Source organism: Chionomys nivalis, chromosome 14, assembly GCF_950005125.1.
Source record: "Chionomys nivalis chromosome 14, mChiNiv1.1, whole genome shotgun sequence".
Lineage (NCBI taxonomy): Eukaryota > Metazoa > Chordata > Mammalia > Rodentia > Cricetidae > Chionomys > Chionomys nivalis.
In genome coordinates this window covers 20,098,869-20,123,981 of record NC_080099.1, presented here as the reverse complement: position 1 = coordinate 20,123,981, position 25,113 = coordinate 20,098,869, and the positions used below count along the sequence as shown (strand labels likewise).

At 45.3% G+C, this 25,113-nt stretch overlaps 1 protein-coding gene across 1 annotated transcript; it reads left to right on the top strand.

Annotated features, from left to right (window-relative positions):
• Positions 1-2,093: 2,093 nt before the first annotated feature.
• On the top strand, positions 2,094-21,022 carry Sec11c (SEC11 homolog C, signal peptidase complex subunit). The gene is made up of 6 exons (XM_057789270.1): positions 2,094-2,278; positions 12,269-12,378; positions 15,734-15,883; positions 18,071-18,190; positions 20,166-20,223; positions 20,824-21,022. The coding sequence occupies exons 1-6, from the start codon at positions 2,192-2,194 to the stop codon at positions 20,875-20,877; spliced, it is 579 nt and encodes a 192-aa protein (XP_057645253.1). The 5' UTR covers positions 2,094-2,191; the 3' UTR covers positions 20,878-21,022.
• Positions 21,023-25,113: the final 4,091 nt, after the last annotated feature.

The window sequence follows — 25,113 nt, the reverse complement described above, 5'->3', positions numbered from 1 at the left end:
ATTTTGAGAGGTCTTTCCACATGCCTTTCCAAAATGTCCTTGTCATCATTCTGATCCTTCCCATTCTCCTTAGTGAACTACTTACAGTTCTACACACACACACACACACACACACACACACACACACACACTTTACAGCTACATTTATAGTATGGGCTGGTATCTTAAACACTATTGGCTGAAGGAGCAGAATGTGCTCCCACAGCAGGCACTGGCAGGCCTTGCCCTCTCCTCTACCCTCTCCCTTGCTAAACCATTAGATTACATCTCTACAGCTAGGCCCCCAGGTCCATTCCCTTATTTGACCACTGTCTCATTCCTGAGACTGAACTCCAAGGTTTAGCTATCAAAATCCCAAGGTCCATAAATCCAAATTCATTATTTGGCTACCCTGGGCAACCCGTCCAATCAGGACTTACCAACTCATCCTAACACAGACTCTGATGTGGGATGTCCTTCAGGATATGTGTTGTTTTTATTGGCTGATGAATAAAACTGTTTCGGCCAGTGGCTTAGCAGAGGGAAGCCAGGCAGGAAATCTGAACAGAGATATAGATAAAGAGTAGGTGAAGTCAAGGAGATGCCATGTAGCCACCCCAGAAGCAAGATGTGAGGTAACAAACCATGAGTCTCATGGTAAAATATAAAATAATAGAAATGGGTTAATTTAAGATGTAAGAGCTAGCTAGGAATAGACCTGAGTCATTGGCCAAATAGTGTTGTAATTAAATTAAATTATAGTTTTTCTGTGATTATTCGGGTTTGGGTGACTGGGAAACAAAAGCACAGTCTCCTTTTACAAGATGCTTCCTTTTTCTACTTAAAAACCACTTCTACATAAACACCTGCTACTGTCTTTGTTGGATCCAGAGGCACCCCTCCAGGTCCTCCATTTGCTTGTCCCCACAAGGTAATAAATCTCCTTTGTGTTGAGAATTTGGTGTCTGGGTGTGTTCTGTGCCAACACCAAGGCCATTTCAACTGTGGGCTTGCAGGCTCTCGTAAGGATCAGTGGCATATGAGAAGCTGTTTCTCATAATGAATGTAGTTATACATTTCCCCTGATGTCCAAAAAGCCTGCCTTCATTCTGTGCTTGCTGGTTTCCACACAGCTGTCGTATCTGCCAGCAACACTTCGAGATGATGTTGTATGAGTTGCATCCTGAGATCAAAATGCAGATACCATATAGTTTAACTATATCCACCCCTGGTAGAACCTAAGTTTGAATAGGGCAAGGATTTTTGCTTGTTCTTTTTCTTTTTTTTAATCGATGTTTCTCAGGTACCTAGAACACCATCAGGTGCACTGTAGCTGCTTTGTAGCGATTTACGAATAAATACATAAAACAAAGGATGAGTGAGTGGATCAAAGATAATCTAGGACCAGAACTGTGAAAATTCTGAATTTGGGATTTGACAAGACTTATTCCATTCTCTACCACTTAACAGTGTGGCTCATGGCACAGACCCTTTCTGGGAATGTACAATGTATAAGATGAGATAGTTACGTATTTACTCAGTGAATGTCCGCTTTGAGAACATCATTAACATCATGGTTCACAGATTCCTCCTTTGCAATAGGATCCAGCTATTTTCTTCCACAGCGCGGTACCGCACCGCTTCAAAACTCCCGCCTCTCACAGGCCCCGCCCACCCGACATGCCCATCTTTAGGCCCCGCCCCAATTTTTTCACAGCCCGCCCGCAGGGCAGAAGCCCCGCCTTTCCTAGCGGCAGTCATCCAATGGCCAAGATACACGGCTAGGTGAGAGCGAGGGAGCTTTAGGTGTCCGGCTGGCGCCTGACCAGAGTCTTGGAGTTCCGCTCTCTTCGAGCAGTCACTTCTCTGAGTTTCCATCTAGACAAGCGGCTCGCCGGCTGCCTCACAATCTCCTAGACGGCTCGACAGAGGCTTCAGAGCCCGTTCGCCACGCTCCCCGGGAGCCCTGGGTCTTCACTGGCCGAGGCTCTCCGCCCGTAGCATTCTGGACGTCGTAGTTCTCCACTCTCCCAGTTCCTCCAGGGCCTAGGGGTGATCTGAGCCTCACGAGACTACGATTCCCAGAAGCGCACGAGAGCCTCTGGTCACGTGGCCTCCAGGATGCGGGCTGGTGGGCGGGGCCTGCCGGTGCTCCGCAGCTGTGTGTGACAGACGGAGCCGGCGGGCCGCCCGGGCCCCCAGAGACCCCGCCATGGTACGCGCGGGCGCCGTGGGGACGCATCTCCCCACGTCCAGCCTGGACATCTTTGGGGACTTGAGGAAGATGAACAAACGACAGGTAACAGAGGCTCGGGTGGGGGGCGCGCCGGGTGCACCGGGACCCGCTGCGGCTGCAGGAGTTGGGGCTTCCCCGGTGAGGCTCGCTCCGGCAAGGGCAGCTCCGTGTGACCGGAGCTTCCCGGCTTCCGGAGGCCCCGGGTTCAGATCTTCCCAGACCCACGTGTGGGCAAGTGTTTGCCTTCCTGCACCGGCTAGCGCAAACTGGGAAGGGGGAGCGGGAAGGGGAGCGCAATGGATGTCACACGCGCTTGCGGAAGTGAAGAGAGAGACTGGAGCGCAAGTGACAGCTGTCCGCGCGTTTTTTGAGGGCCACTGAGTGAAGAGGGAGCAGCTTTCCCTGTGGCGCTCCAGAGGCCTGGCTGCGCGCCGTTGCTTGGGGCTAAGAGGCAGGCAGAGGGGAAGAGAAGAACTTTCTTACCGTGGGAGCTGTTCAAGGATGCCTCCCGAAGGGCTTTCTTCCGCGCTGGGGGAGGGGTTGGTGTTCTGGGGGCGTGCTTCGGGACGCAGGGGATGCTTCTGCGTTCCAAGGGGTGCTCAGTCATCGTAGACCGAATCAGCGTTCCTTAAAGGATCGCGGAAGTTTCTTCTAACTTTCTGATTCCATCCGTCTTGCAGCACCGTCTGTATAGAAGGCCGTTAGGGTTGCGGGGATTGAGGGGGGGGGGCAGGGATTGGACAGCTGGACTTCATTTTTCACTGCTCTGTAAGAAGCCCGCCGGGACAAAGTTTCTTTTTGTGCGCCCCCCCCCCATCATTTCCTCCATCAGCCCGGAAAAGTAGGATTAGGCAAGCTTCTAGGTACTGTAGTGCCCCAGTATCTTGACAGATAGCAACTGCTATGACCGATGATGACACACTGTGGCAAGAAATAGAAAAGTGCAGTCTTTTTTGAAGAGGGCAGAACATGGTGTTTTCATGATTTGGAGGACCCTCAGAGGTATTTGTTCCACTGCGTGGAGGTGGCAGCTCTGAGGATGAGAGAGCACAGCTAATTTTGGGGCACATTATCTCCCTTTCCCTCCCTCAGCCTCTCTCCTTCCTCTTTCTCCTTCCTCCCCCTTCCCCTTCTTCTCTTCTCTGTCTCTTGCCCCTCCTCCTTTTTTGTAGAATTTCAGAAAAAATGCAGCCATATGGGACAGTTTGGTGACTTGGACTTTCTGAAGTGATTAAGATCTGGTTGTGTCTGGCTGGACTGCTGGGTCTCGGTGGTCTGTGTGACTATGAGGAGTTTTAGTAGGGATTATCACTAGCTTGGAACAGCAATAACTAATGCCCCAAGGGTGGACGCTGGACATAGGAAGAACAACTTTATTTTAAATTTAGATGATTGGATAGAGTCTTCAGATCTTTGATACTCATTACTAATGGCTATCATTGCGGGCAATCAGAGAAGGCCTCAGATGGATGTATCAATTCCTCTCCCACTTTGCCCATTGGGTCACTTGGGTCAGTGGCTTGTTGTGTTGTTTTGCTGGTCTACTAATTAAAATTCATAAGCTCAGTTTCTGTACTTCCTTTTAATAGTTGGGAAGAACTTGTCTTTTGTTTGCTTCTTTGTCTTTCCCCTTCATAACAGGATCCTATGACACCTGTCAGACCTTGAAGCAAGACCCCCTTTCTCTACTGCTCCTGCTTTCTAAATAAGAGCCACATGCAAGACAAGGGCTCTTTGTCTCTGCAGTGAGTAAGGGAGGAAGGAGTACAGTGACTGGCGGTTTTGCGGCTCTGTGGCCAACATATCTGGCCTGAAATGTTTGCCTCAAACTCCTTGCAAGGGGCTGATTCCAGGGATGGGGTGTGGGCTTACGTTAAGACTCTGTTGGGGTTGTTATTTGGTAAGCTAAAATGAGGAACAACCTGAGGCGCTGCACAAGTGTGATGAGGTTTTTAGAAGGGGTTCAGCCTGTCTGCTTTTCAGTCAAAATGAATGTTTCTATTCCTGGTTGCCAAACGCGCACTCAGCTTTGTGGATGCCTTAATGGTGGGGTGTCTGAAGTATGACCTGTGGTCTTGCAGCGAGCTCGATTGCTAGCTTTTTGTGTATTTGCTGTCTCTTTAGCCTTTATCAGAGGAAGTGTTCTTAAGGAATTGATTTTATTACCTCAGGGCGATTTGTTTTCGGGCACAGAGAATCATACTGGGGAAATGCGTTCTTAACTCAGAGTTCTTATTAAATAAGTGGTACAAGCTTGTAATTTGCTTTTTGTCGAGATAGAAACTGGTGGTTTTAAAACCTATCAAAAAATTGGCAGTTCTTATTTAAAATTATGGTTTGGGACTTTCCCAACCCAGTCTGTAGTTCATAACGAAACAGCCGTTGTTTACACACACCATTCTCTAAATCAGACCTTCTAAGTGGGGAAGGCTTGAGGCCAGTGACACCTGCTTTTAGAGGCTGTGGTTTAAGGGGCCCAGTTAGTATACCTCTTTTTTTGCTCTTCTGAGAATACTGTGCTAGTTTCATAATGAGCAAATAGATACAATAGCCAAGTAGTTAAAAATGGCTCATGACTTTAGTATTGAGTTATAGTTCTTTTTCTACTCTCATATTAATTACACCATCTTGGAACTCAGTCCAGGAATCTGGAGTCATGTGACAATTCTGAGTGCTTGCGAGACAACTCCAACAGGGGTCTTGTGACCGCAGCCTTTTTTTTTTTTAACACAGAGTTGTTCTTGGAGTGTGTTTTTGTGCTCCTCCCAGGTGTCGAAGATAGGAGTGAGTTCACGTTAGCTGTTGTTATTCATGTGCCTCTGTGGTAAAACATGTGGCTTGCCCTGTGATTGAACAGCTTACTCCTGTGACTCTTCTTAACCCTCAGAGTATAAACTGTCTGGTGCTCTGATAAAGTTGTCTACTGCATGAGACTTCAGTCCACCTCATTTCTAGGCCCTGCTTTCCCAGGTTCACACAGCCAACGAGAGCGGTAAACAGCACCAAAATACCATAAGTTATTTTACATTTCTTTTCCTGTTCTACTTTCAGTTGACTCTCTTACGATCGCTTCAAATCACCTCTTTTCACCAGGTGGTAACATTGGCAAGAGACATTTTTGAGTTCTGCTTTTCTTTTGCTACATCATCTCAATACATTTTCATGTGTTGTTACTCCTCAAAGTGATCATTTTAGTGGCCATCCATACATTAGAGTTTTGCATCAGCCCCTGCTTACCGTAGAGATTTTGAAGAGGTGACTTAGGGTTTCTTTTGCCATGTAACACCGTAATCAAATTCAGTTTGAGGAAGAAAGGGCTCATTCCATCTTACAACGTGTAGTGCATTGTCAAGGGAAGTAAGGGCTGGAATTCAGAGTCAGAAACTGAAACAGAAGCCATGGCAGGATGCTGCTTACTGGCTTGCTCAGCCTGCATTCTACCCTGTCCCCTGGGGATCACCAGCCCAGGGGTAGCACTGCCCACAGAGAGCTAGGTCCCTCCCCCACATCAATCATCAAGTAGGGAAATTCCCCACAGGCTTGCCCACAGAGCAGTCTGGTGGGGGCCTTTCATAATCAATGTCACCTCTTTCCTAGGGCTCTAGCCTGTGTCAAGTTGACGGGAAAACTAGCCAGCACAAGAAGAAAATCAATGCTTGGTGCTGAAGAGATAGCTCAGTTTAGAAAGGGCTTGCTTTACTGAGTTTGACACCCCCCCTCCCCCCCGCCTCAGAAACTCATCAAAAGATCCAGTGATGTATGATTTAGTCCCAGGGCTGTAGAAGTAGAGACAGGCAGATCCTTGAGGCTCTCTGGTTAGCCAGCCTACCCCAGGCTAGTAAGAGAACCTGTCTCAAAAATCAACATGGATGGTGTCCTAGTTAGGACTTTTACTGCTGTGAAGAGACATCACAACCACAACAGCTTTTATAAAGGAAAACATTTAATTGGAGCTGGCTCACAGTTCTGAGGTGTCCTGGTGGGAAGCATGGTGGTACACAGGCAGACATGGTGCTGGAGAGGCAGCAGGAAGAGAGAGTGACACTGGGCCAGGTTTGAGCATTTCAAAGCTCAAAGCCCACTTCCAGCAACACACTTCCTCCATCAAGTCCTTCCCTCCTAATAGTGTCACTCCTTATTACCCCACGGGGGCCATTTCCATTCAGGCCACCACAGAGGGCATCCTGAGAAATGGCCCCTGAGGTTGCCCTCTGCTTCCCCACACACCCAGAAACTCAATTACTTGTAACTCTACTATCCTACGATCGCCTCTGGCTGTGCCTTGGACCACCTCCTTGTGCTTACAGTTTGCCCAAGGTCTTATTGCAGGTGACACCATTTTACTCAGTATACTTAGTGTTTGATACGAAAGTTGTTTACTCTTTATTTGACATAGTGGGCTAATCTGCCATTTTCTAATTTCCCTCATTATTAGAAATGAGATTGATATACATATCATTGGAGCCTAATTTCTTATCTGTTTTAGATGGGATTCTTACAAGCAGGAATCCCAGGCTGATAGTAATCTCTTGACATTAATGCTAGTTGAGAGTGCTTACATTAACTGTGGTTTCCCACAGTGTAACCTTTGGTACTAGTCCTGAGTGTTAGCATTATAAAAACTGAGACTTTGTATTTACAGGGAAGGAGAGGGAGGATTATGGGTTTGAACCTTTCAAGTGTTTACTTGCTGCTTATACTTCCTCACTGGAAAATTACAGCTTTAAGTTTTTACCTCTTGTTGGCAGTCTAGTTTCCCTATACTTGGTTTGTTTGCATTCAGTGTTTATTAAAGGTGTTTGCCATTATTTAGCAAATTGAATGCTGACTGTTGCCAGACCTGGGTTGAATATTGAGAACGCAGTTCTGAACAAGGTGTGAAATGATCCTCGCCGTTGTGAAATTCACAGTCTAGTGGGAAAGACAAGGAAGGGAGTATGTGTCTAACTGGTGATTGATGCTGCACGGTGAGAACGTGAGACTGGCCTACAGCAGAGACTGGCAAGTGCCAGTGATTCGCCAGCTTTTAGAAGGTTTGATTGGCACACAGCCATGTAAGTTCTTTTAGATACTGTCTGTGGCTACTTTTGCAATCCAATGGCAGAGCTAAGTGGTGTTGATAGTTAGGATGTGGCCTATCAATCTAGACTTTACTGTCTGGCTCTTTAAATGGGAAGTTTGCTGACTCTTAGGCTAGTACGCAGAGGAAGGCTTCCCTGGGGCACCCATGCTAAAAGTGGGACTTGAGAAAGAGTGAGCTTTGGATGTGCCAAGAGTCCAGGGAAGGCTTTCTGGGCAGAGCACACCACTGGTGAAGGGCTCCAAGTAGAAAGGCATGTGTACAGTTTGAAGCACTGTTAGATAGCACAAGTGCAGTTGGGCTTGGTGAGTCTCACCGGCTGAAGCTAGCAGTGAGGTTATCTGTCAGGCAGGGTGCGTCTGAGGCCATATCAGAGAGTGGACTGCAGCTGAAGGGCTTATGCACAGGGGTATCCAGATGACCCTGAAAGCAAGCTTGGCTGTGGAGTGGGTTAGAAGACTTGTAGATGCTCTTAACCGGGGCCCGATGGGGCTCTGTTAGTGACTTGGTGAGAGTCATGACAGCCGAACTACTTGGCTGCTCAGAGAAGGTAAGGCCAACTCTGACATGAGCTATTTGAGTTACCTGATGGAGGAGGGTCATCTTTCTATTTGTTGTTTCATTGGTTAATTAACAAAGAAAACTGCTTGGCCTTTGATAGGACAGAAAACTAGGTAAGCAGAGAAAACAGAACAGAATTCTGGGAGAAAGAAGCTGAGTCAGGCAGTCGCCATGCCGCTCCTCTCTGAGACGGAAGCAGGTTAAGAATCTCCCTGGTAAGCCGCCAGCTCGTGGTGCTATACAGATTATTAGAAATGGGTTAATCAAGATGTGAGAATTAGCCAATAAGAGGCTGGAACTAATGGGCCAGGCAGTGTTTAAAAGAATACAGTTTCTGTGTAATTATTTGGGGGCAAAAGCTAGCTGTGCAGGAGCCGGGGTGGCGGGAAGCGTCCCGCCGCTCCACACTACAGTTACCTTTAAAGAGTCACACTACTTCCAGTAGTTGGGAACCTCAGTCTTGGGAGGAGTTACCATGATGGTGCTGATGGCAGTATTTGAAGGTTCAGGTGGAGGAGGAACTGGCAGGGCTGAAATGTTCAGAGTGGATGGAGTTTCTACCTGGGACAGCAGCTCCTTTGAGACCTTTGACCTTGAAGGAGAAGGGACATCAACAGCGGGGTTGGGGGGTGGGAAGGGTGGGGGGGGTGGAGGTGTAATATGGAGGAAGAATTTATGGTGGAGTGATGTAAGCTGATTGGATAGGAAGATTTGGAACAGTGGGCTAGTACCTCCCCTCATCCCCCGCATCAGAATCTCTCAGTGGATGTGCAGGAAACATGGATGCTGGTGTTTCCTGTCGTGGATTCCGTTGGACTGCTTTCCTAAGCTTACTCATGTGATTCCAATGTCTAGATGCTGTTGAAAACCAGTAGTAAAGTACAGTGGCCCTTGTGGGCACAAGCTAGTAGCCTGGGGGTCATCTGGAAGCTCGTTTGCAATGCTTCCCTCCGGCCTGCCAGAAGATTGCAGTGTGAAGAGAGCGGAGCTACACACTCGGGAGTCAGGACCCTTCCTTGCTAGGCCTTCCTCAGTGTCCTTGGCTGCATTTCTGCAGGCCATGTGCATTTTAAAAACACATTTTGTTGTATATTAAACATTTATTAACTTGTCACTTTATGGGGTATCATGTGAAGTTTCAGTCATGTTTACATTGTGTAATCAAACCAGTGATTAGTGTATCTGTCACTTCAAACATCACTTGTTTCTGCTAAAGCTTTAAAAAAATCTTGTCATTAAAAAAAAAAATCTTGATGTCATTATTTTTTTCAGCTGTGTAGTACTCCATTGTGTAAATGTTCCACATTTTCCTTGTCCATTCTTCCGTAGATGCGCATTTGGGTTGTTTTCAGGTTTTGACTATGACAAACAATGCTCCTATGAACATAGTTGAGCACATGTTCTTCTGGTACAATTGAGCATCCTTTGGGTATATACCCAAAAGTGGTATTGCTGGGCCTTGAGGAAAGTTGTTTCCTAATTTTCTGAGAAGTCGCCACACTGATATTCAAAGGGGCTGTACTAGCTTGCACTCCCACCAGCAATGCAGGAGTGTTCCTTTTACCCTACAACCTCTCCAGCATAAGTTGTCATCAGTATTTTTGATCTTGGCTATTCTTACAGGTGTAAGATGGAATCTCATAGTTGTTTTGATTCACATTTATATGATGACTAAGGATGTTGAACATTTCTTAAGTGTCTTTCAGCCATTTTATATTCCTCTGTTGAGAGTTCTCTGTTTAGGTCTATACTCCATTTTTTAAATTGGATTATTTGTTCTTTTGATAACCAGTTTTTGAGTTCTTTGTATATTTTGGAGATCAGACCTCTGTCTGATGTGGGGTTAGTAAAGATCTTTTCCCACTCTGTAGGCTGTTGTTTTGTTTGTTAACCATGTCCTTTGCTTTACAGAAGCTTTTCAGTTTCAGGAGGTTCCACTTATTGTTTCTTTCAGTGTCTGTGCTGCTGGGGTTATATTTAGGAAGTGGTTCCCTGTACCAATGCATTCAAATATGTTTCCCACTTTCTCTTCAGTGTGGCTGGCTTTATGTTGAGGTCTTTCATTCATTTGGACTTGAGTTTTGTGCATGATGATAGATATGGATCTATTTTCATTCTTCTACATGTTGATATCCAATTATGCCAGCACCAAGCTAGAAAACATCATATTGAGTGAGGTAACACAGACACAGAAAGACAATTATCACATGTACTCACTCATAAGTGGTTTTTAAACATAAAACAAAGAAAACCAGCCTACAAATCACAATCCCAGAGAACCTAGACAACAATGAGGACCTTAGAGAGACATACATGGATCTGATCTACATGGGAAGTAGAAAAAGACAAGATCTCCTGAGTAAATTGGGAGCATGGGGACCTTGGGAGAGGGTTGAAGGGGAGGGGAGAGGCAGGGAGGGGAGCAGAGAAAATTGTATAGCTCAATAAAAATCAATTAAAAAATCTTGTCATTATCTCAAAATATACAATACACCTCACTGCGATCGAGCACCAGAACCCCAAACCAGTCCATTTCTCCACATTGTTTCAGCTAAAGTTAAATTAGAATATTTGCGGAAATGATGTTCAGAGCCCTGTGATGTGGCTCCTGTTCTATACTCACTCCAAAAGGAAGTATGCAAAGCTGATAGAATCTTAAGATGGGATTTAGCTTAGCTAATTTCACTTGTTCTGAAGCACACTAAAAGGAGATGTTTAGTCATCAGCTGTTTCAAGATAGGGAGTCCAGGGGAGGAAACAAGATCACCAGGTTCTAGGAACTGGAAGACAGATTAGAAAATGGTAGCTGAAGTAGTCTGAGAAAGTAAAAATGTCGAGAAGCTCTGGGGAAGCTGAGTAAAGATGCTTCCTGTGCCACAGAATCCTTGAGACTCAATTGCTTGTAGCAGATGTCTCTAGAAATGAAGAAGGAAGAGGAGAGGCTGAAGTAGATCTCCTCCTTTCTCTAAAATCGAGTCATGTGAAATACCCATTCCTACCCATTCACTCAAGGGGCTCCTTTTCCCGGATGGAAGACTGAAATTTTATCCCCTGCAAAGATTAACAAAAGTATGTGGAGTAAAGGCTGCCAGGCCTGTGGAAGGTGTGGACACCAGTGTGCGCATGCCGTGTGCCAAGGATCGAAAGCTTAGGTGAGAGGCAGAAGTCCTGAAGGAACAGCCCACAGCTGTCAGTGTCCAGGTACCTAGGGCATACAGGGCCAGGCAGGAGGGAGCACTGAGTCAGAGATACAGCCTTGAAGTAGTTTCTATTCCAGGGCAAGGGAAGGGAAGAAGGTTGCTGGAGATGGGTCGAGGGTTGAGTCAACAGCATCCAAATGGCTCTGCAAATCATCTTGACACTTCCAGGGCTTGTGGGAGGAAGACTGAGGCAGATAGGCACCAAAGTCAGGTGCCTTCCTACACTGCAGGAAGGGCAGAGCCTGAGGAACTTGCCTATTGAGTGGTGCTGAGAAGGGTAACTTTAGTTTGTGTGGCCAAATGAAGAATGGGGGGCATTCAGATTACAGTTCAGCTACTGTTGGAAGGGAGTTGGGATGTGTCCAGATGTTGGTTTGCCCTTTAGCCTCCTGGGGTTGACAGGTATGGCAGACAGCTGGGGCAAAGAAGAGGCTGCACCCCAGTACACATGCAGGAGTCAGGGGGAGCCCTGACCTGTTGACTTTTGTGACTCCTGTACCTGTGTTCTTAACCAAATATTTACTGTTCACCTTTTGAAGTATTTATAGAGCATTTAAACAAACAGGTGTTTAAGTTGTGTAAGAAGCAGAGGCCTACTGTTTAGGTTCCATTTGGAGCTGTTTAGCCATGGGCAAAGGCACAGTTTAGGAGAAGTTTAGACGTGCCAGACTCTCAGCGTGAGAACATGGGCTGCACAGCTCTAAGCTGCATCTGTACTAAGCTGCAATAGAAGCTTCCAGTGGTTGAATTCTGCTAGGAGAAATGTTTAGTGTTTGAGGTGCTAGGGAACCCCAAAGCTATAACCAGCCTCCTTGGGGAACATCTTCAGTGCATTTGAAGCCAAGTGATCATCGTTGGGAGCCAGAAAGAAGATGCCCAGGACGCTCTGTCCAGTGTGTCTGAGGTCATTAGGCCCACTGCTGGCGGCAGTAGAGCCCCCTTGTTGTACAGGGCTACTGAAGGTGAGGGCTGTGAGGCAGTCACTTGGGCAGAGTCCATGGCTGATCAAACTGGTCAAAGAGATAGCTGTTTCCTCCTCTTTTCTCACTGACTCGGAGGTGATATTTGGAAGGCTTATCCAGTAAAAGTTGAAATCCTACTAGTCCTAAAATCATACCTTGTTAAATTTTGTAAGTACATCCAAACTCTGTTGTCTGAATATTGGATGTTCTGCCGTCAGTTTTCATTTTGGATTTGGCCTTTTCGTTCCAGCTCTACTACCAGGTTTTAAACTTTGCCATGATCGTGTCTTCAGCCCTCATGATATGGAAAGGCTTAATTGTTCTCACGGGCAGTGAGAGTCCCATCGTGGTGGTGCTGAGGTAAGTCCTGATCCTGGTCCTCATCCCATCGCATTGATTCCCTGTGCCTTGTGTGACAGCCGTGAGTCCATATTTTATTGGGATAAAATACTCAAGCTTCTTTATTGAAGGTTATTGAGTGTGTTTTGTTTTCTGACATTTATTGAAAAATGCTGTCTTTTTTAAATGATGTTTTAGAGCAGTGGTTCTCAACCTTCCTAATGCTGCTACCCTTTACTACAGTTCCTCATGTTGTGGTGAGGAAAGTATTTGCATTGCTACTTTATAACTGTAATTTTGCTACTATGAATTGTAATGTAAATATCTGTGTTTTGCGATGGTCTTAGGTGACCCCCTGAAAGGGTCATTTGTCCCCCAAGGGGGTTATGACCCACTGTTTAAGAGCTTGTTGATGCCAGTGCTTTTAGTGTATTGGAGCAACAGTTCAGCAAAGCGGGATAATGCATTATTGGTATACAAATTGACCTTTATACCTAACTAGTTTAAAATGCTAAACAATACCCAGTAGAACGAGTGTGTGTCCCTCCAGTCTCCTAGAATCAGATGTCGATGGCCTCTGGCTCCTGGAGACTGTCATGCTTATGAAAATGTATCTCTATGCTTTAGAAGAGTGAATATTGCCAACTTTGTGCAGCCGTAAAGTTATTCAGGGGAGAATCTTCAGTCCATTTGAAATCAAATGGCCCTGTTTGGCAGCCAGCAGGTGCTTCATGGCGCTTTGTCCAGTGTGTCTGACATCATTAAGTCTCTTCTGTTGGTAGCAATAGAGCCTCTTTGTTGTTTGGGGGCAGAAGGGGGGCAATTGTGGTCACTTGATCAGTCATAGCTAACCAGTCCAGGAGCCAAGGTCACACTACAGGGCTTTTGCTCCCAAACCAGTGCCTCTCCTTCGGGCTCTGCTGGGCTGCAGCTGTGTTTAGACTTCCCCAGGGCACCTTTGTGTGACTAGCCAAGAAATGGATTTGCAGTTTTCATAATTGTACATGCCTGAAGAAGTGTAGCTCACAGAGGAGCACAGGGATCCTTGATTCATCAGTGTTGACACTGCTTCAGGAGTGCCCAGGGGGCCCTGTGGCGCATGAGGAGAGAGAAAAGGACCAGGTTCCTGGGTCTTGGACTCCATAACCCGGCTTCACTTAATGTACTTAGGTGGTTATACTTCTGCTCAGAGACTGTTCGAAGGGATGATAGCTTGGAGGGGTTTTTCTTTTGTTTTGAAAGAGGGCTTAGGATGTCATTTATTGGCAAAGCAAGTTAAGGTCCTGAGTTTTATCCTTAACAAGGGAGCAGGGGGAAGGAAGCAAGGGAAGAAAGAAGGAGAAATAAAAACCCTCAAGCTTTTTTAAGAGAATGGGGCCAGGGATGGATCTCAGTGGCAGAGCATCTGTGAGGCAGTGTGCTCAGTCTTCAGATGCAAGAGGGAGAGGAGGACTCTAGATGAACCCTCTTATTCAGAGGCCCATTGAAGACAAGTCTCAAGCATTTCAAGATTATCTTAGTAGAATAACACTGGATCAAAGATTACTGGGTTCCCTTCAGATCACACATGTGCACACAGGTATTTCTGTGAGATTGCAGTGCACAGGGACTTTTTTTTTTTTTTTTTTGGTTTTTTCGAGGACAGGGTTTCTCTGTGGTTTTGGAGCCTGTCCTGGAACTAGCTCTTGTAGACCAGGCTGGTCTCGAACTCACAGAGATCCGCCTGCCTCTGCCTCCCAAGTGCTGGGATTAAAGGCGTGCGCCACACAGGGACTTTTAACAACAGCATCCTTTATAGTTGTAAAGTGGTCTGACTTGAAGTCATGAGCTGGTGACGTCCTTGTGTCACTTGGAGGCCCCTAACCACGGAAGGATACCTGCAAGTTAATGCTCCTGACCTTGAAGAATTGCTTGGATCACAGTGCCCCCTCTCACCCCTGGTATTTGGAGGGAGTGTCTTTTGTCAGTAAAATCCATTGTCACGACCTAGAGAGTTTTCTAACATTGCCTCCTTGCTGGTGGCTTTGGGAAATTTGTTGAAGAAATAAAGATGAAGGGCCGGGCGGTGGTGGCGCATGCCTTTAATCCCAGCACTCGGGAGGCAGAGGCAGGCGGATCTCTGTGAGTTCGAGGCTAGCCTGGTCTACAAGAGCTAGTTCCAGGACAGGCTCCAAAAGCTACAGAGAAACCCTGTCTCGAAAAATCCAATAAATAAATAAATAAATATGAAGCCATTGATGGAGAAATTTGACATTTTGACTGTTGTTCTGTAAAAGAAAACAAAAGTTTGAAGCACAGCTTGCTTTCAGAGGAGGACACAATGAGAGTCTATGTTGGGGTCAGTTTGTTTTGCCCAGCTGTTCTCTTTCTCTCCCTTAGTTCTGTCGTCAGCCCTTTCCCCTTATACTCAGCATGGGTTTCACTTTAACACAGAGCCCCGCAGGTGCTCAGTGGCAGGCCGTGTATCTCCTCCCTGCCTTCTGTCTGCTGGGAAGCTTGTGGGCACCAGCACTGGGTGGTGGGAAGGAGGCCCGGTGGTGAACCATACTCTCCTTTGAAGGCCCCAGGGCTTCAGTTAGCCTGTTTCTTTCTCCTTCCTGATGAGCAGCACTAGCTCACCTTGGTTGCCCAGCTCCTCTGAAGTCCCATTTATAGCGCGTATTCTTGTCCTATGCGTTACATTTAACTCTCAGTTCCCAGCAGACTGCAGTTTACCTCGACTGCATCAGACATCTTGGCATAGACTTCAACTATTCCCATAGAGATTATGTGTCGCCTTCCTCACCAATAATATGTGTTAACATTGGGCTCTTGTAGAACAGGGCCAAGGGTTGACGCTGCAAGAAGCCAAACTGAGGTTCAGATTTTGTTCCCATGCTTTAGGACAGAGCCTGCTCAGGCTGGATTCATTTGTTTGTTTCTCATCCCTTGAGAAGACCTGCAGTGTTGTGGGTGCTGAGGCTGGGCATGAAATGAAGGTCTGGCCCTAGACACTAACCAGAACTAACAGTGTGCAGTTCCGAATGAAATTTGTTTGTGGAGGTGGGACTGCTTTTTAAGGCCATAGTAGGCAGCTTTTACTTCAGAGTGACACTATACTTACTTCAGCTCCAACTAAGTACTCGTTCAAGGAGGGCGAATAGGCTGAGAAAAGGAGCTGCTAGTGCACTCCCCATCCATGTCCCCAGCCTCAGTAGAAACCGTTTATTTCCTCACTGGCCGTTTCCTTATCTGAGCTGCGGGTGGGGGGGTGGGGGTGCGCCAGGCTTGGCAAGCAGCACCCTTGTGAACATGGATTCAACGATGGCTGGGAGTTTACTTTGACTATCCTTTGGACACTTGGCACCACTGACGGTGACTTTGTGTTTTCTTCCAGTGGCAGTATGGAGCCGGCCTTTCACAGGGGAGACCTGCTGTTCCTCACAAACTTCCGGGAGGACCCCATCAGAGCTGGTGAAATAGTTGTTTTTAAAGTTGAAGGAAGAGACATTCCGATAGTTCACAGAGTAATCAAGGTTCATGAAAAGTAAAGAGGCTTTATTTGTTTTTATTTTGGTATTGTCAATTTCGGTGGATGGTTTTAAAGATTAGCGAGAAAATCAAAAGATCCGGATTTGTTCTCATTCTGACGTTTATTAACTGGGAAACTGCACCAGTGACCTGACTGGGTCTGTAACTTGGGAGGGCTAGTGTTTCACCACAGTAACCCCCAGGGTGATTACCAGACCTAAGTGACTGGGTCTGTAACCTGGGAGGGCTAGTGTTTCACCCTCAGTAACCCCCAGGGCAACTACGAGACCTAAGTGAGCTAATGCTTACTAAAACATGTAGAAACAGAAAACAAACCCAGATTGCTGCACAAATGGAAGGGGCTGTTACATTAGCTGTCTGAAGGAGTCTCAAAAAAAAAAAAAAAATCACACTAACCAGATTGATTACTTTGACACCAGAGTTTTCTTCTGACATGTAATAATGCTAGCTATTTCTCTGTGTCACTGTGGCATTTTTAGCAGTAGCTTCAGCCCTTGGGGGGTAAAAACCTCCTTTCCCAGGACACCTCATGATTTGGGCATAATGTGTCCTGTATCAACCCCTGCTCCCAAGCCAGCCTCACCTTCCTTTTAGGTAGCAGGGATGGCCTAAGACCTTAATAGTGTCTGGTTTTTTTTTTTTTTTTTTTTTTTTTTTTAATGAAAACATTTAATTGTAGCTCAAATGCAGGAAGTTTTTGTGTGGAGATTGACCTTTTCTGTACTTTGTGTTCACCTTTGCCTTTGTGCAGCTTTCATATTAGCATTTTTATGTACATGGCTTATAACATTAAATCTAGATATGTGTGTCTGTGTTTTCAAAGACGGTGATGTTTTCACCATGGGGAGAGGGTGGAGAAGGACAAGGAGAGACTGAGAGTGACTTCTGGTGTTGGGTACTCAAGCCTTCGCTGCTTCTGGGCTCCATAGAATACTCGCTCCATCGCTCTGGCTTTTCGGCTAATCCAGACTGAGTACAAACTGATCGCACGCAGGCCTTGTTTGAAAGGTGGCATGCCATCTACTTGCTAACTTCCTGAAGAAGAAGCAGGGCTGGTGTGACGGGACTTTCACCTCATTTGGAAGTCATGTCTAAAGATGAAGACGTGTTCAGCCTTGTGACAGTGATGACTTTGCTGTAATGTCCACAGTTGTGACAGAGGATGTTTGCCCTCTTGAGTCTGTACAGCCATGACTACAAATCAGCTTGTTCCTTTAGCCGTGGCTTCAGATGCTTGCAGGCTCCGGCCTCTCGCCTCATTCTAATGGTGCCTGTTTGCATTTGTCTTTCCGAAAGACCCTCTCTATAGCCGCACAGCCCTACAGGTTTGTGTTTCCGGGTTTACATTGAGCACCCGTTTAGAACACTTAATGGATCCTGCCTGTCTGCTGAGTGTATTTGTCTGATGCCATTCGTGACTGTTTCCCTGCAGATGGGATTTACACCACTGTGTTAGTGGTGAAGGAAGTAAAGCATTAATAGTTGTACATTCAGTAAGCTTACGGTCCATTAAAAAAAAAAAAGCACGGCCACATTTAAATCTCCTTATCCACAAAGCAGTGTGGTTTGGGCAAGTTTATATTAAAATAAGAGTGAGATCCATCTTACCAGACTTTTCTGTGAGGGCTAAGGATCAATGACAGTTCACGTGCAGGTCAGTAAGTCAACGTCAGCTGATTTCTGACCGAATCAGACTTGAGAGGAACAACTGAAGTAAGTATAGAAAGTTCATTGCCAATTCCATTTTGGAGTGCTGTGGACCTGGACAGGACCTAGTCCCATGATCTTGCCCACTGATGAATGACACTAATATTCTTGTTAGTGGATTAAAAAATTAGTTAAGTACCAGCCCTAGTTACAGTACCAGGACACCTGAGTAAAAAGTGACGTTGTGTACCGGTGGCGCGTCACTACCTCCGCATTGCCCCAGTGTTTGCTTTGTGTTTCGGTTGTCAGGGTTACTTGAATGTTTTGGAATTTAAGTCCATGAAATTGTCATTAGATCTGTGCTTCAGCTCGGTGGTTATCTGTAAGCAATCAACTTAGACCAACGAGAGGTCAAGTCTTCCTCAACTGCTTTCTAAATACTCGTGTCTGGCTGTAATGTCTGGGTTAAACTAATATGTTTTTAATGATGCCGTGCTGAGAATGACTTCTGAGAGGACGTCATTTTGCTTTCCAGAGATAATGGAGACATCAAATTTCTGACTAAAGGGGATAATAATGAAGTTGATGACAGAGGCTTGTACAAAGAAGGCCAGAACTGGCTGGAGAAGAAGGACGTGGTAGGACGAGCACGAGGGTGAGGATGAACTTGTTGTTACACATGCTCCAGACAGCAGGGAAGCACTTCACAGTGAAGAAACCAAACTTGTAAGACAATAGAGTCATTTGTCACAAGCCCGGCACATCCGCAGTGTTGTAAGCAGCCTGGACTATCCAGTGAGATAGATCCTGTCTCCAACAAACATGTTCAAGGGCTGGAGAGATGGCTCAGTGGTTTAGAACACTGGCTGCTTTCCCAGAGGACCCAGGTTCAATTCCCAGCACCCACATGGCAGCTCCAGTTGGGTATCTGACACCTCTTCTGGTCTCCTAGAGCACTGTACACATGGCACAGACACAATCAGAAATGCACTCACACATATAAAATTATTACTTTTTTAATGAAGAAAACTCCAAGCTATCCAAGGACCTAAAAGCTATAACTGAATTGGAATATACTACATATATTTTGGGTTTAATTATTTTCCAAAACACACCTTCACCTAAAGATTAGTTATTTGTGGAGGGCGGGATTAAATGCCAATGATTAGAAATCTTCCAAGGGATGGCCTCTGCTTAGCATCTCAGTGATTCTCCCAACAGATGTGTGCACACGTAACAGTTTAACTGGAAGGGCTGAGTCTTTCTATCCAACAGTAAGTGGAAGTAGCTTTCTGTGTCAAATCTACATCTTTACCTTTTAAGTGTCTAAGTGCTGTTCTTTTGGCACCCATAATTTCATATGCAAGCACCTTGGAAGACTTTTTATGATAGACATTGGATTATTTTATATTTGCTTTTCACAATTAGAAAGTTTTGCAGTAATTTTTTAAATGCGTGATTATTTTAAGATTTAATTATGATTGACACTGTATAGGATGCATCTCATTTTAAAAATTAGTAAAGGAGATGCTTCCCCTCTCTCACCAACCCATTTATAATTGTTAATAATAAGTCAAGTTTAAAACCCCTGCTAGAAATGTCTACCTTCTGTCTCAGTCTCACTAGCTAAACAGTCCAGACAGCTTCTGTGTGTGAGGTCATCGTCCCTAATCAGGTGGTGACATAAGGGCTCATCCCACACTGTCGTCCACTTCCCGCTGGTGCCCTTACTCAGGTGTCTGCAGGGAGACAAGGGCAACTTCCTGCTAGCCAGTCCAGTCTTTGTCCTGGAACTAGCTCTTGTAGACCAGGCTGGCCTCGATCTCACAGAGATCCACCTGCCTTTGCCTCCTGAGTGCTGGAATTAACGCCCCGCCTCCCCCATGCAGTCCTGTATTTCTAATGCTGATGAAGATCACAGACAGGAGAGAGGCAGAAGCCACTGGGTGTTGACTGGAAGTTGCTGTGGACGTGGCACCTGCTTCTTACTAGTAAAGACAGTGGGGCTGGAACACACTGTTTCAATATTGACGCTGAACTTGTGGCTAATCACTGCTCTGAACCATCCTTTCTGGGACCATGGTCGTATTTGAGTCTGAGTTACAGGATCCACATTTGCGTTCATTTCTCAGTAAACTCATTTGTTACATTTGAAAAGCATTGAAATGAAAATCATGATGATTATCTAAACTCCAGATGATTTTCTGTGTGCTTTCAAGCTTTGTTGTCTGGTTTCTTTTCAGGTCATATAAATCTTTTGCTTTTGTTTTTTTTGAAGCTTTTTCTAGTAACTGTTTTTACATAGGCCACCTGAGAATACTTTTCTTCCTAAAAACAAAATCAGCTAGATTTATAAAATTTGCTTATCCTACTTGTACAAACGACTCAGCTAATTATTTTAACTGCACCAAGAACAGCTAGAGAGCTTTACTGCTCAAACCACTTAAAAACTTGTCCAGTCTTTAGCTTCATGTGCTTTGCCAAGCCTTGAGAAAGGAGTGAGCACTAGTGAGGCAGCTGTGGTGTACCTGGGAAGACTGGTGTCGTGAGGCCAATGTACAGAGCAGTAAATGCTGTCATCCTATAGGAAACAAATTTTATATTTCTTGCTTTTCATTCCCACAATTTAGGTTCTTACCTTATGTTGGTATGGTCACCATTATAATGAATGACTATCCAAAATTCAAGGTAGGTATTTATGTGTATGTGTGTGTTTACTTATGTTTTTAAATATTGGAGCTTTTACCTGTGCAGTTGTGAATAGGAAGTCATTGTAAAATGTTTTGTTATTGGTTTTTCTATGGCACATTTGTAGTTTACCCACAAATTAACATAGTAGCCTAAATTATTAACATTTAGATTAGTTATTTAAAACAGCTACTTTTACCTTTTATATTAACTGTGCTGTGAAATGGTGGTTATAGGATTGTTGATTATTATGGGAAATTTTCAACTTAAACTGAAGTAGCATCAAAACCCTCGTCATATTTATCAACCAACTGCAGCAAAAATGGAGTTTCTATTTTAGGAAATCGCTTGAAAGACAATAGGAAGCCTATAAAGGAATAGGCAATGGCTGTGTTTGTCAGGTATTTGATCCCGAATCATCAGTGCGTGCTTGGGTCTTTATTCAGTGTGTATTGAACAACTCATTTGGAGAACAAGGGAGCGAGGTCATCTTTTGAGTCTGTACTCAGTCCAGCACTGAGCAGGCTTCATCTGAATACACTGTGAGCCCGAGTTTATTTGTAGACCTCACGATGATTTTCCATTGTGCTTTCTTTACAGTATGCTCTTTTGGCCGTGATGGGCGCTTATGTGCTGCTAAAACGTGAATCCTAACGTGAGAAGCAGTTCCTGGGACCAGATTGAAATGAATTCTGTTGAAAAAGAGAAAAGCTAATATATTTGAAATGTTCCACTTTCTGTATAAATGGAGACTAGGTGGAGATGGTTTTGTCTTGTCCAAATAAATGATTCACCAGTAAAGATGGCTTCCTTTTGTGGCCTCTGATTAGAGTCTACTCAGTCTCTGAGCGGCTGGAGGTAGTGACTCTTACAGAACATGGGGTCGGCAGCACTTCTAGACACTGGGCCGTGTGTTGGGGCCTGGCCTGTAGAGGGGGCATGGCGCAGTCCACATGAGACATCCAGGGACTGATTTCAGAGATAAAGTTCCACACTTACAGAATGATGTGTCTGAGGGAAACAAGCTGTTTGAATAGGATGACTTTTTATTCATTCACGCAGAATCTGATAAACAAATGAAGCTGAAGTCTACAGCCTTTTAGAAGGAGGAGATGCAATCTGCTTTGTTTTTGTGATATATTTTGGGATGGTTTGTGCAGCTATTTAAAGCATTCAGCAAATTATAAAAACAGCACGGAAGCTGGAGAGATGGCTCACTAGTTGAGAGAGCTCACTGCTCTTGCAGAGGAGCAGGTTTGGTTTGCAGGACCCATGTCAGGCAGCTCATGCCCTCTGGCTTTCTCAGGTGCCTGCAGTCACATGGCACACACACATTCCCTGGCGGATATGCATACACATAAATATACAGATGAATAAATATTTATAAGACGGCACATACACCTTTGAAAAACTGTGAGAATACAGAAGTGAAGGGAAGTCTTTTTTTTCTCAGTCCTTTCCATTTCTCAGGGATCTCTTTGGTGGAGTTAGCTGTTTCTACTCTAACTAGCCCTGTATCAAAAACAATCTCTCATGGAAATACTAAGCAAGTACTGAGACTCCTGCCACTCTCTTAGGTGCTAGAGACACACAGTCCCAGCCTTGATGGAACTCCCCGTACAGTCGGTGGGAGAGATAAATCTGGAGTTTCAGGTGGCGATAATCACTGTGAACAAAGATTAAGCCGGAGAAGCAAATGGAAGATGTCAGAAGTTACTATTTGAGTTGGTGGTAGTGGGGGACTGGGAAGATAACTCAGTAAAGGACCTTGCACCATAAGGGCCAGAGTTTGATCTGCAGGCGTGGAGGTACACACTTGTTAGCACTCAGGAGACAGACAGATACATCCTTGGGATTCACTAATCAAACAGCCTAGTCCACTAGAAGAGATCCAGGCCAGTGAGAGACTGTCTTCAAAAAGAAATTTAAAAACGAAAAGAGAAAAAAAAATGGTGGCTGATGCATGTGTCTGAGGGATAAACATACCACAGGGTAGAAGGTCAGGGGAAATAATTTGATGGTAACGTGCTTACTGTATAACCATGAGAACTTGTGCTTGATCATAGAGCCCACATCAAGCCCAATATTGGGGAGGCAGAGACAGGTGCGTCCTGGGGCTCACTGATGACCCAGCCTAGCTGGTCAGTGAGTTCCAGGCTCAAAAAGCAAGATGGACAACACTTGCAGTTGCCGACGTGTGAACATGTGCATCTACACACGTACAACTCTCTACAGACACAAACACACATACAAAAGAAGTTACTTAGATGGAGCACAGGGAAGCTTCTCTCAAGGCAAGCTGCATTGATGGTACATTAAAAAATGAAAAAAAATAGTTTGACTCAAGATGGAATCCAAATTTGAATTCACCACTTCTCTCCTTAAACTTCCGTCTGTCCAGTTTGTGGTCTGTGGCCTGTCATGTGCATTCTGTGTCTGTACCTGTTGCCTATCTGTCCCTAAGAAGGGGCTTAGCTCTGTATTTATCCATCAGCACAGCAAACATGGTATGAGAAAGAAATGCAAATATTTTTCTACAGAAATCTAACAGTTTTTTAGAATGAAAGAGCTTACTTTGCTGACCCCAACTGACCCAGAATAGCACCCCTAATCTCAAACATCAACTATGCCCATGTCTCTTCCAAAACGTACAGGATATTTGTTGTTTGAGGTTGCTTTCAACTTGGCTGCTTTTGGAAAATGAGTACCACAACCCACACCTACACCTACGCATGTGCATTAGTCTGGGTCCGGGGCATGGAAAAATACACAACTAAAGCTATGCTCTTAGACTAAAGCCAATTACATGGGAGGTATAAATTATAGTAAGAGTGGTGACATAACAAGAGGACACTCTTCACAGCCAGTTAGATTTAGGCTGAGCATAATCTGAAATTATCTCAAGGCATATTAATAACTTGCCTGCAGGTTCATTTTCTGGAAGGTGGGGGGGGGGGTCTCTGCAAACACCACAACCAGTAGGGCGTCCATCCGAGGGAGATGAGAAGGCAGTTCAGTTCAACATGAAAGTCTGACCTTGAGTAGATCATTTTAGGCACATTTAAGCAGTTTCCTGGTGGTAATTAACTCAGTCCCATGTGCACAGTGAAGCCTAAGACACAACTATTTCAAAACTCTTTGTAAAGTGGCATCTAAAGGTAGGTTTTATAGATTTCCTGGGAACACATGCTCAAAATAAGGGTTTGGGGGAGGTTTAGCCACACAGGTGGCACAAAAGCCACCAGGTTATTAACCATGTCTGCTCCCAGCTTTGTGGGTGGAAAACAGGTCATTGATCTCTCCCTTTGAAAAGACACCCTGTGTGTTTAATATTCCTGGTTCCCTAGTGCTTATCTAAGTGTGAGGACCTCCGTGCCTCCTAAATGAAGGCAAGATGGATTTTCAGAAAGATATTACTATGGCAAGCATGAGAGTCCCGGGGAAGAGCACTCCAGCCTACAGGAACAGCATCTGCAATTCAAACAGGCCAACCCAGTTCTCAAACCTGCTGGAGCCTGCAGGTCTCTGGCTGTGCTGATGGATTCTGGGTCAGAAGGTCTGTGATTCTATATTGTAACATCCTCTTGGAGGGGATGCTGAGGTGCCCAGACTGCGGGCTGCACAGCCAATGTTAGAGAAATGAAAGGAGCCCGTGGTGTTTGACTATGCTCCATTGTTTTCTGAGCACTGTGACATCCATGTTTGAGTCAGAATTTCATCACCGTCAATCTTTGGGCGTTCTTCCCTTCTGGATCTAAGAACTTAAAACCTCTGAAGTTCATTGATTACTTACATGGCCTTAGGCAAATGACTTCCCTCAGCTGCAGATGGAAGATACAAACTGTACTTACCAAACTAGGCCATCAGGAACCAAGCAATTCAGAGTGCTGGAAGCATAGGGTTTGACCCGTACACACTTTACGCTCAATAAGTGCTGCCTTTTGGCTAGTGGTGGTGGCGGGGCAGCCAGAGAGACACAGCTCCGTCATACTTTTGCCTATAGGGTAGTCTCAGCTGGCAAGAGGCTTCAAGCAGATTCCATGCAGAGGGATCCTCCTTCTTCCCCAGGCTTCTTGCTTTTCCCTCTTTCTGACCTGCCTCCCTTGGGTACGTCCTTTTCAGTGCAAGCCTGTACCAATCATGCATCAATCCCTTCCCCTGCGGGGGCTTCTAACATGGTGAACACCAGGGGCCACCAGCCTCCCCATTCTTTCTGCCTGTTAAATAGGCTGTTGCAACAATAATGCAATAATGGGCCCCATTTGTTAAAATCCACCAGAAAAAAAAAAAAAAGCTACAGACTGCTTCCCAAAGATTTTGTTCACCTGTTGAGGAAAATCAAGTTTTCTTTCCTTGCCTAAAAATAGAATTTGAAAATGTTGGGTCAAAACTTGATAATTTTAGCATCTTCTTGGGGCTCTAGTTGGTTCATACAACCTTTAAAAGGGCTTTTATTACCGAGGTACTGGACGTTAGACTCTTGGCAGGCAGGCAGACAGGGAAAAGAGGCTGTAGGTGGATGGTTGTAGTTTTCCTTTAAAATATTTAAGGTGACTGACTTCCTGCTTCTCCAAGACAGAGACTTCATGGGTTTTTCCCACCAGGAAGAACTATTCATTGGGACTTTCAAACCTCCCGTGGAAGAGGCTCCCGTGGTGGGGCCCAACCAGCTTCCTTTCCTCTCCCTGAGGGGAGAAGAGCTCCCGTCTCACCCTCAAAGACTTATAAAAGTTTTGTCTCTGCCAGACAAAGTTGGATTCCCAGGTCTGGATTCTCCCCAAACCTCAACCATACGGAGCCCTGTGTACCACTGTGTGTGTGTGTGTATGTGTGTGTTTGTGTGTGGCAGTGGGGGGTGTCTGACTCTGTGTGTGTGTGGGGGGCAGTTCT